General features: G+C 36.6%; 1 protein-coding gene across 2 annotated transcripts in view; it reads right to left on the reverse strand.

Moving 5' to 3' along the window:
- The window catches only part of rilpl1 (Rab interacting lysosomal protein-like 1), a 38,520-nt gene that overhangs the window by 9,881 nt on the left and 16,448 nt on the right, over positions 1 to 12,191 (reverse strand). The window contains exons 5-7 of one of the 2 annotated variants that reach the window (XM_015376798.1): positions 5,635 to 5,685; positions 5,394 to 5,548; positions 2,031 to 2,135 (exon numbers count right to left, since the gene is read on the reverse strand). In XM_015376798.1, the coding sequence (XP_015232284.1) occupies positions 2,031 to 2,135; positions 5,394 to 5,548; positions 5,635 to 5,685 (311 nt within the window). The remainder of the gene's footprint in view (positions 1 to 2,030; positions 2,136 to 5,393; positions 5,549 to 5,634; positions 5,686 to 12,191) is intronic. The other variant, XM_015376799.1, reaches the window with a different exon arrangement.

A 12,191-nucleotide genomic window follows, 5' to 3' on the forward strand; every position in this document is an offset into this window, starting at 1 on the left:
TGTGGATAAAAGTGCAACAGTGTGCGAGCATTGTGTTGTTTATGCTAACAGCAACACCACCAACATGTCAGCTTAGAGATTTTCCTAACAATCAACATATACCGCACCAAACCGAAAACCGTGACCACGAAACCGTGAACCGAACCGAACCGTGGATTGTGTGAACCGTTCCACCCCTAGTGCCTATAGTCTGTTAGAGTCTATGTCATAATATTAGTCATATTATGTAATTAAAAAGTGGGATAAAATATCATTAAAAAAAACACAGCAACTCTACAAAACAATACAGAGCGGGTTTACATAAAGTGATCGTTTTGGTAAAAGCCAGAGAATGGATCGGAAACATGCCTTATACGCTATTATCTCATTTGCAATGGGATGCAAAGTGACCTTTTTTAATGTAGTCTAGTAAAATAAATTAATAATTAAATAGGAAACGCGGGGCAACATGAATGGAACAAGGTGTTACGTTCACAGCTGGGTAACAGAGCGATAATTTAACAGCCAGGTAATTAAAACAATACACATGTATCGGGGACATCATTAAATCAAACGCAGTGTGTCCCAGGGCCCTGGCAGAATTACATGAAGGACGAATGTCAGAAAAGGCCTTCGGCTGAAAATGTGAGCGAGTGTGGAGCAATTTCGCCGGAGCAGCAGGAGAATTCAGGTTAAAGCAGAGCGGATTTTGAGCGTCCTGGCGCAACTTTGACCTGTGGAGCAAATGAGCAAACTTCTTGAGCTGGGAGCGGGAATTGGCGCTCCGCTCTGTTTACATGCTCTGCTGGTGACAGCATCATGGTTTGGGCCTGCTTGTCTTCAGCAGGGAAGATGGTTGAGACTGATGGGAAGGTGGATGGAGTCACATACAGAACCATTCTGAAGGAAAACCCGCTGGAGTCTGCAAAAGACCTGAGACTAGGATGGAGATTTATCTTCCAACAAGACCATGATCCAAAACATGAAGCAAAATCCACAATAGTTCAACATATCCAGGTGTTAGAATGGCCTAGTCAAAGTTCAGCCCTGAATCTAATGGAGAATCTGTGGAAAGACCTGAAAACTGCTGTTCACAAACACCCTCCAGTAGTTTTGTACACCCAAATGTTCAGTTTTTTATTTGTTAAAGTTTTAAATGTGTAATAAATTTGATTCCACTCCATGATTGTGTCCCACTTGTTGTTGATTCTTCACAATAAAATCTTATATCTTTATGTTTGAAGCCTGAAATGTGGCAAAAGTTCAAAAAAGTTCAAGGTGGCAAATACTTTCGCAAAGCATAGGTGTTAAAAAAACAAACAAACTTCAGAATAACTGAGTCAAAGTCTTGTTGTTTCACATTTAAGCCTGTTTCGTAGTAATAATGACTCAGGTAATTTGCAGCAGCATAATTTGGAAATGGAACCGTTACCCAGAATAATGGTAGACAAGACTCTACTAAAAATATAAACATTTTTCCATCTAGGATTAAAAACCTTCTTTGTTCTAAATTCCAAACATTTACAGTATTTAGGAATGTTAGTTTACCAAAAGCATCTAATCTAAAAAATAAATCAATAGATTAATCGATAACTGCAGCCATAATCTAATTAATTTAAGGAATTAATCAAACCTGACTTGCAATTTAATTGAACTGGGATGTTTTTCTAGCTGTCCTCATTTTGTACAGTGGATATGACAAACAGGTTCTGTATTAGATCCCATTTATTCCAGGGTGTGAGCAGATGTCATAATTACTAATTAAACTTTTCTATAGATGTTACCTAACTTAAAATAAAAGCTAAACAACAATGTCAGATTTATTCGATAGGAATGGTTAGAGGTTAGAATATTGCTTCTCCTCTCTACTGCAAGGAAAAATTAATTAATTCAAATGAAACTATGAATTTTAAAAATTTGCATGTAATTTGGTGCAACAAGCAAACCAATCATTTGCTTTAAAGGGTGGGGCACAGTAACAGAAGACTGCCACTATGAGGAGATGTCACCAGAAGGAATGTGTGTTTAGAGAGAAAGAGAGAACGACTTACAGGCGTTTGATTCCTGATTCAGGCTGTGCTGCTGATCTGGAGCGGGACCCCAGTTCAGGAGACGGGGATGGAGACGGAGTTGTAGCATCATCCTCTATTTCATCACTGTAAAAAGACGCAATTATTACCGTCCAAGAAACACAGAGTGTGTAAAATGCAGGAGAACTTTTATTATTTTACTTAATGCAACAATAAAGTGTGAAAAACTGGCTCCAGTATTTTTTTTTTCTTTTCCCAAGGGGACACAGAACAAAATCATAAAAAAAACTGGAAACTTAGTTTAGTGTTTATATCAAAACACCCAAAAAGTCTGATCCAACAGATAAAACTGTAATCCTATCAGAATTAGGGCTGAAACAATTAATCGGATTAATCATGATTAATAGATTATTGGAATCACTGTCAACTAATTTAATAATCGATTGATCGTTAAATGGGAGAATAGAGACTCTTAAACATCCCTTTAGCTGGCAGAGCGACACATTTAGACCAGATTGCAGAAAAATATATAAAAAATGAGCATTTAAGATAAAAAATAATGTTTTTCATCTGTCAATATGCTCTATCCTGAATTCCTCAAATGGAAAGGTTTTAGTTACACCTTGTTTAAATTAAAATTGTTTTAAAGAAACCTTTTTCTATCTAATTATTAATCGAAAAAACAATCTACAGATTATTTGATTTGCAAAATAATCGTTAATTGCAGCCCTGATCTTAATACTACAGAACCCAAAAACTGATGTGGGGGAAGAAAAAAATAATACTAGAACGTGCTGAGGAAATACTAATCTGTGTGCAAACTTGTTCTCACGATGTACTCAAGTATATGGTGCACAAAATACTAAAACCTAATCCTCCTAAAGCGCACCTTCTTTAACAGAGGAACAAACCAACATGATAGACAAGGATAGTCTGATGGAGTTTTATTTTAGCCATCGGGCAAACTCTAGAGATTCTGATCAGCCTGGCTTTGCAAGGATTTCTCATTAGTGAGGAATTCAAATAGAATATTGATAGCCAGGCATGAATGATGACCAAATCTACTGATGTTTGAAGGACTGTGCTGTTAAATAACACCTGCTGCTGTCTGGTTAGTGTTTCTCTCGAACTCTTCAAGTTTCAGCACTGCAAAAACGATCTAGAAATATGTAAAGATTTCTTAAATTAAGTGTATTTCCCCTCAATTTGAGCAGGTAAATAAGATTATTAGCCAATAGAATGAGTAGTTTTGCTCTTAAAATAAGATAATTAGATAAGATTCACTTGAAATAAGACAATGTGATTGTTTTTTTCTTATTTTAAATGTAAACTGTCTTGTTCTACAGCAAAGTGTCTCACTTACCACATAAATTCAAGAAAAAATGCACTTATTTTAACTAAAAAAAAAACGACTTATTTAGATTTAGATTTTTTGCAGTGAGCTCAAGGTCCGATTGAAGGAGGAAATAATGCAAACATGTGCATGTGATCAGTGAAGAGTGATCCAATTAAGCAGTAAATAAGTGTGTTAATTACTTGTCTCATAGTACTATGCGCATCCTAAAGGCAGCTGTAAATTATAACAGTGTGGCAGATATGATCTATATGTGGAGAAGATGGCGCTGCAGGTACCAGATCTGCTCGGTGCTCCGCCCCTTCTTCATGACGTCAACATATGGCAACTCCACTCAGACAAACTGTATTGCACCTGTTTCTTAAGGATCAAATTTCTTGGAGTTTCAACATAGTATGACCTATATTTGCTATTATTTTACATTTCATTGGCGATCTAAAGAAGCCAAAAGTAGAAAACAATCAGTCAGTCTTGAAAGAAAGTTCTGCGTTCTAAAACTAAGCTCAGCCATTTAACAAGGTGACACAAAAAGTCTCAGTTTATTTTTAAGATCTGAGGGCAGAGGAGGACAAACCCCCCCCCCCCAAAAAAACAGTTATATTAAAATGAATGGTTGCTGTTGGTACAAATTAAAAAGTAGTGTAGCTTAATATGGCTAACTGACCGAGCTAAAGAAAGCTAACCTGTTTGCTACCAAACCAAAGCGCTACCCATCTCTCCCCCTTTATATCACGGTCTAACAGCTACTTTGTTCACCATAAAGATTTTTTCAGTTTTGTTATCGATCAGGTAAAACTGCATCGGTCATTAGACGCGCTAACGGACGCTGCGTGATGTTTTTATCGTTGTCTGAGCAACTGCTGTGTTTTATATGATGTGGCAATGTTCAGCCAATCATGTAGCGTGACGTCTCTGGCATGCCCAGGACCCGAGCAGATCAGTACCTACACCGGAAGAGGAGAAGAGAAGAGAAAGGACTCTCTTTAATGTAAAGGTTTAAAATGACAGAAGAAAAGAAGGAATCTGTGCACACAAGTATTTCCTGATACTTAGTATTTCCCCCATGTTGGTTCCCGAGCTACGTATAATATGACTGGAGCTTAAAGCTGACTATAATTCTTAAATTAATCATAAAGCTAAAATATTAAATTCATCAAAGGGATAAATTAGAGTTTCTTCTGTCAGTGCTTATCATGATAAGAAGCTAATTTAGCATTACACTGCAACAAATGATCTAAAACAGTAAATTGCTCTTAAATTAAGAGCGTTTGCCTTTAATTCCAGCAGGATATTAAAATTATCTGCTAAAGGAAAGAGTATCTCTGGCCTTATAATTAGATAATTACACATTATGCTCTTGAAACAAGTTAATAGAGTGATTTTATCTTGTTCTAAACTTACCATCTTATGCCATTTACATATTGTCCTACCTGTTAAAATCAAGGGAAAATACACTTAAGATTAAACTAGATTTCTAATTTTGCTGTGTATGTTTTCAGTGAAGGGGCTAGGGGCCCCCTGTTGGCCCCTGTATAGAAGCACTCACGTTGAAGACCTTCATGAATTGAGGATTCATTTGTTTTTGTTACATTTTCAACACTTTATGGAGAAAAATTTATTTTAAAGTCTTCATGCGTGACTCCCGCTCCATCTCATATCGTCCTTTTTTTTTTGGATCATAGCATTATTTTACCCTCTTTCAAGTATTTGGAGTTTAAAATCCTGGACGAGCCCCCAAATGTTTCAACCATGAGTGTTTATGTCCAAACAGAAGCAATGAGGGTGAGTTAAAGGTCGGCTGTAAAACAAATTTAAAAAACTCACAAAATGATATGAACTAAAACGAAGTCTTGAAGAAAGGTGCCTGTTAAAACCAATCTATGCAACGCAAGATGGCCGTGATTCTCAAGTAGCTGCTTAAAATTAACCAGTATGAAGGCCAGAAGAGCTGTTAAAAGGGAGTGGCTGCTTTAAATCTAAGGGGGTAACCAGGAAAAACATCCTGAAATACTCTAGAACTCACTATCTACCTCTTGTAGTACGCCAGCTCCTCCTGTAGCAGGAACACTTTGGCCTTCAGCTCATTCCTCTCATGCAGGACGTCCCTTAGCTCCTGCAGTGTGAAGCGGGGCCTGTTGGGATCCTTCGGGTCCAGAACGCCCGGCTCCTCCTCACACATCGCCTCCTGCCGAGACAACAGCGCATCAAACCAGAGTGAACTGAACCGGGGCAGGACGAAAGAAAAAGAGAGCGGGTAAGAGGCGAGGATACCTTGGTGAAATATTGGAACACACCAGGCATGTCCTCATCACACATCGCCTCCTGGTGGCATATGTTGAACTTCGAGTCAGAAATGAACCCTTTTTTTTTTTCTTCCCTAAACATGTAATTAGTTTACCTGTTTCTCCTTTATCTAAAATTTATTATGAGTTTTACTTTTCAGTCAGCAAAGCAGAAACAACCCGGGTTAAAGAACAACAATCCAAACTCATGCAGCTCACAACAGGCTATGTTATGCTCGCCATGTTTCAGCTGGAACACAGCGTTTGAGGTATTTATACTCTGTGCAGCTTTTCCCCAATATTCTGATCAAATCTAGGGGGATGTAAGCGACATATCACAAGCTTACGGTTGGAAAACGCAGCCGTTTCCAACAGTTCAAAGCCTCTTTGCTTTAGTCATTTGTTTCCAAGCGCTGTTTCACCTCCTGTCAATCGTAGTTTATATTTATGGTCCCAAACCCTTTCTATAGAGGTTTACGTTGCAAACACTACACCAGTAGGGAAAAAAATGTTTTTCTCGAGGAACTATTCACGTAGTTACAAGCTTTACTTGGAAAAATCATGCCAAACGGACGCATCGAGGATAAACCAGGCTTTAGCTGCCCCTTCAAATAAGTTTGAAAACATAAGCATCCGAGACGAATAGGCCTGAAACAATTAATCAGATTAATCATGATTAATCGATTATTGACATAATCGTCAACTAATTTAGTAATCGATTCATCGTTAACTGGAGTATAGAGATTCTAAATCGTATCTTTAACTGACAGAACCCACTTAGAGCAGTAATTATACCTAAACTGTTACAAAATATACAAACAGTTTGCATTTAAAATAAAAAACTTTTTCATCCGTCACTATGCTCTATCCAGAACTCCTCAAGTGGAAAAGTTTTATTTTCACCTGGATTGATTTTGAAATAAGTCTTCTTTAAGGAACCTTTAGCTATCTGAATATTAACCGATTAATCAAAAGAATAATCAACAGATTAATCCATTTGCAAAATTATGGTTAGTTGCAGGTCTAGAAACCAACAAAATCACACTTTTTAAATGAACAATATTTAAACTATTTTCAGTGACAAGTTTTTGATTTTAAAATAATATCTTCTGTTGACCAATGTATGATCAAATAAACAGGTCAATACTCAAACCATAAAACAAAAGACTTCTGAATTTGGTCTAGATTGATTGGTCTAAATTACTATTTTAAATATAATAAGTCAATTTGATCGTTTTTTAAGGTTCTTTTTAAGCAAATGTTTTTCAGTGTTCCTGATAAATGGTCATTAAGGGAAACAGGGCCAATGTCACTTTGATTTTAAAGCTGTTAAGGTACAGGACCCTGCGCCAAACTGGTGGATGCAGGTTTTGTTCGTTTAGCTGTTTGTTTCATTGAGTTTTTGCCAAAATGAAATGATGCACAAGTGAATCCTCTCCTCTACTTGGCGCAGCGCGCTTACTATCCTGTTTCTTACAACTTGTAACAACAACGGCACATTCGTTAGCCGAGCTAGACAGAGGAAGCGCCGCCATGATCCAGAACGGGTCCAGTTTGACTAACCGAACCCGCCCTAATCCGTTAGGAGGTCAACCGAACCCGACTCAGTGATATTTAACCCACGACCAGAGCCGTTAACACATGGAGGTCAGCTGCACCCTGACCCTTCATCCGTTTGAGCTTCTTTCTCCTTTTTCTCTATATTCACGTTTAGTCATAGTTTTAGTTTACAAAAAAGACAACAGAATTTTTTTTTTTTATTTTAAGCAGGAACCCGATAAATATTTTAAACTACTTAATATTAAATATTAGTATCATCAATGATTAATTATTATTATATTATTATTTAAATATGGCCTAATATTATTTATGAATTAAGAAGTTCATCACATATGTCCGCCCATACCTGTTAATTTTCATCTAATTAATTTTCTCTCACAAAAGAGCATTTTCCGTGTTTACTCATCGTATAAATTTGATTCATTTATTTATGAATTTATTATCCAGACGATCTGACCAAAAGAGGTTTAGTTTCTGTGATGAGCAGGAGTGAAATGAAAGGGGAGCCATTTCTGTTAAACGCTGCTATTAAAACTCAGAAGGTGTCACTTTAGATGTAAACTTTTGTTTTTTTTCTCCATTAGTTTTTGACACTTCTCAATGAAAATACAAAAAAAAAATAAAAAATACAGCAGCAGGATTTAATTAAGATGCATTTTCTTTATCTAGGAGTTCTCTTTCTCATTCAAACAATATGCCAAAAAAAAAAAAAAAAAAAGATGCATTTTCTTTATCTAGGAGTTCTCTTTCTCATTCAAACAATATGCCAAAAAAAAAAAAAAAAAAAACTTTAGTAAAGTTGTCAATAAAACACAAGATGTTTAATATTTGAGGGTTTTTTCCCCACATACACTAGTGTACGGGAGGAAAACTGAACCATAAATTGATTACACACCAAATCGACCCCTATTTTTCAATAATGCCATATTATGAAAACGAAGAGTTGGGTAAATCAGGCCTCCTGGTGCAGGAGAAACTTCACTCTCCACCTCTGGTGGTGTTGTGCAGCCAGATGCTCCGTTTGGGCGGTTGCTCTTAGATTTGCCATGCAAACACACCGATGGCAGAGTTGAGCTCTTCCAGAGCAATTAAAGAGGTGTGTAATGTCGGCAGACGTCCAAAACGTCTGAGCTCATTACTTAACCAAAGGTGTTGTCTCACATTGCATAACCGTGTTATGACTGGCAGCCAGCTACGCTGCTTCCCACTGCAGAGCCGTTTAATGAAGATCTTTTCTTTAGAGTTTCTTAATGACAGTTGTTACTGAAATCCCAGTTTGTATAGGATTTTTTTTTCTCCTTTAAGAGTGTCGGGTGTAAACTTCAGTGCAGTGTTTTCCATCTGGAACAGCTGTGAAGGAGCTTTTAACCGCTAAACGTTTGTTCACCGATAGATTTATGCTTTTTAACTGGTAATTGGTGCTTTCTTGCTATATTTGAACTGTATTCTTGGTGTTTATATTGCTTCTTTAAAAAGAAAGAGTCAATAATACCAACTGGATATAAATGAGGAGATCAAAGTTTTTAAATTTAGATATAATTTAACACGAAACATCTATTTTTAATTTATCTGTTGTCACCTTTGAAAAAGCTTTGATATCTTGAACTACTGTCAATCAAACTTTTTTGTTTTATTTCCATTTTAGACAGAAGTGTTTATCAGCATTGGGAAAGAACAGCGATCATGAAGAAATCCCTAATTGTTTATTATAACTTCACCATCTAATGCTTTCTCTGCTATTATATCAACCTTATAATGCAGGATTAATGATTAATCTCTTGAAATAGATTTTACAAGTTGTTTGGGGGGTGGGACTGTACATAAAGAATAAGAACAGATCATTTTTAGTCTTATTAGGGAAGCACAGATGTGAAAATCTGAGCAGGTAATGATTACAGATTGACCGATACTGTTTTATTTTCAAGGCTGATGCTGATGCCAATTATATGGACATCATTCTAACCGATCATTGATATATGCTGTCCATATTTTTGGGCAGGTTCCTAAGGCTGATATTGCTTCTCTTCCTCCATTTACAAAATTGCAGAATGATTACCATTTTGTGTTGGCATCAACACAAAATGCCTTCGATTAGAGCAGAATATTAAAACCAACACAATAAAAAAAAGAAAAAAAAGAAGCTAATATCGTCCAAAAATATCGGTCCAATTTTACTAATCTGCTCATAAATGACCAACACTGGCTGATACCGATATTAATGCAGAATTTTAGGACCGGGCTGTTATTCTATTGTTTATTAACATTTTCCTGTCAGGAGAAGATTTTTGATTTATCGTCAAAACAATGAAAACAGCCCAAAAAAAAGGCTAATTCGTCCAAACTGTTTTTTTACTTTCTTGTCCACTATTTTTGCAGACAGTAGAGAATTATAAAATGTCAAAAAATATGATCGAATGCATTTACTGTGTGGAGTTTAATTATAAAAATCACAGTTCCATATTTATTTCCCTTATGTTAGATAGCTATAGATTTAAAGAGCAGCTGTTTTTTACTGTGGGGCTGATATTGCTTAACCTGACTCCATCAGATGGATTTGCTCCGTATATCCATCTGGAACCCTTCCGTTGAAGTAATTTTGGGAAGGGGCAAAAATACTGGTTAGCTGATTGGCCTATGATGGTGATAGACGGGCCGAATAAACCAATCAGATCAATGAAGCATATGACGTACTAACAGAGCGACGACGAAGAGGAGCCAATTGATAGATCAAACTCTTGCCGAAACCAGTCGGGAGGAGATTAAAAACGTCTTTTCCTCTGAGAAAAGCCTCCAGAGCAGTGTTTTGCTCTTCTTTCAGTGAAGAAATACTCTGTAATTCCGATAAAACTTGCTCGATAGCCACGCTAACGCTAGTTTCATCGGCTGAAGCCGCCATGTTCTTTAGACTGAACTGTCGCGCTTCTCGTTGCGTCACACCTCACCCGCCTCAAAGCCAACGCTGATTGGACGTTCGTTTGGTGAACGGCTCCAAATTTTCTTTAACGGAGAGTCTCCAGACTGATTAGCGAGTGAAACCTTGAAGCTCGCGAGATCAGGATGGTCTCACGAGGCTGGATATTGCCGTGTTTCACAGTCACAGCCAAGATTTACTTAAAAAAAAAACAACAACAAAAAAACAAAGAAGGTTCTTCTATTATCATCACAATATTATTACGAAATAATATTTTTATCTCAATTTTTTAAACACTAATCCACATCCAAACTTTCCTGATATAAATGAGTTTTCTTTACAAATCAAGTCATAGTTTAGATGTCCCACTGTATCTATATAACTGATGTCATTTCTATCCAGACACAGATTTACTGCCTGCTGGGAGTTTCTCAGGTTGCTGCATAAAAAACTATAATATTTTACTACGCTGGATGTTCATACAAACAAATAAATACTTGTTTTCTTAAGTTAATTAGTGCCTTTTAATTTTTAGAATATAAATTTGTCAATTTTGGCTATTTTGTTTTGTTCTTTAAAAAAAAAGATTAAAAAAAGAACAAACTAAAAGCAATTTAAGATAAAAAGTCGTCCAAATGTTTAAGTTTGTAAGAAAGAAAACCAAACAGAGGCTATACTATCAAATATTTATTGTTTGTTCGGGTTTTTTTAAGAGTCTTAAGTCTGTTTGAGTATAATTTCAAATAAACTATTTCATATATGGAGGGAATTCTGCTCCATTACTGGAAGCAGAGAATGTTTTAAAAAATGGAAATTTAATGGAAATGGACATTTTATTTAAAAGAATTAATTCAGAAATGACAGTTGTCTTTTTTTTTTATTAAAGAAAAGGTTTGGAGAGTCATTGTCATTTTCACTGATTTTACATTTTCTATTTTTTTTAACTAATTTTTCTTTTTTTCTTCGATTTACATATTTAATATTTCCCCATGTTATTATTTTTTTCAGATTGAGTTTTATGAATCGCGTTCTTTTTAAACGGTGTCTCAAACTTCACATTCTTTTCCCTTCATGTCCGATACAAACGCCCACTCATGACCAATAAAAATGTTGTTGCTAATATCCAGCAGACCAATAGAAATACGTCTTTGCTCGATCACAGGAGAGCCCGCCCACAGAAGTTAAGAGAATGTGATCTATAAAAATACTATTTGAAAGAATGAAGATCTTTTCAACTTAATCTAAAAGAGAGAAATAAAAAAATCAGTTTGAATATATACAATCTGTAAAATAAAGTTTGAACAAAAATTTAATAATCATAATTAGAAAAAAGGTTACTCTCACAACCTTTTTTGATTAAGAAGTTTCATTTCTGGATTTTATTTTTTTTCTAATTTCCCTTTTTAAAATGTGTTCTTTGAAATAAAAAAGGAAGTGATATTTCTAAAATCCCTTCCTAAACTCCTGCCTTTATGAACTTGTTCCTGTTGGGCGTATGAAGCAGTTTTCTGGGGTTTGATGATCACGATGCTCTGAGAGAACAACTTAAAGAGGCTGAGCTCTGATGCCGATCTATATTTAGAGGTATCATCAGGGCTGTCATCTAAAAAAGTCTCACCCAGTTGGCAGGAGAGGAGGGAAAAACAACTTCCCTCTGATGCTTGTTAGTTTTCCAAACTGCCATGCAGAGACACTCAGTGCCACACCGTTAGTCCAGCTGCTGTTCAGCTTCGGGCCAAAAAGCCGAACAGACAGATTTGTTCAAACCACCCCGCATTACCCAAAGCAACGCAGCTTCGTCCTCAGCCTCCTCATCTTCACGTCCTTCTGAAGCGAGGGAGCTAGCGAGATGCTGCTGAGGTGGATCAAACCCACCCAGCACCAGCTGGTAGGCGTCCCGTCCGTCTGACCCACCCTCAGCACTCAAATCCACTCTGGCTCTTTTATCAGGCTGGTGGAGTAAAGGACAATTTATTATTTCCTTACTGAGTTCTCTAAATCAGCCTCTGGGCTGATTTCCGTGCTTCGCTCCCAGTGTAGTGTGGAACGCTTCAGCAGAACATTTCCACCTTTTA

Source organism: Cyprinodon variegatus, unplaced genomic scaffold (genome assembly GCF_000732505.1).
Source record: "Cyprinodon variegatus isolate N-32 unplaced genomic scaffold, C_variegatus-1.0 Scaffold142, whole genome shotgun sequence".
NCBI classification, from domain to species: Eukaryota; Metazoa; Chordata; class Actinopteri; order Cyprinodontiformes; family Cyprinodontidae; genus Cyprinodon; species Cyprinodon variegatus.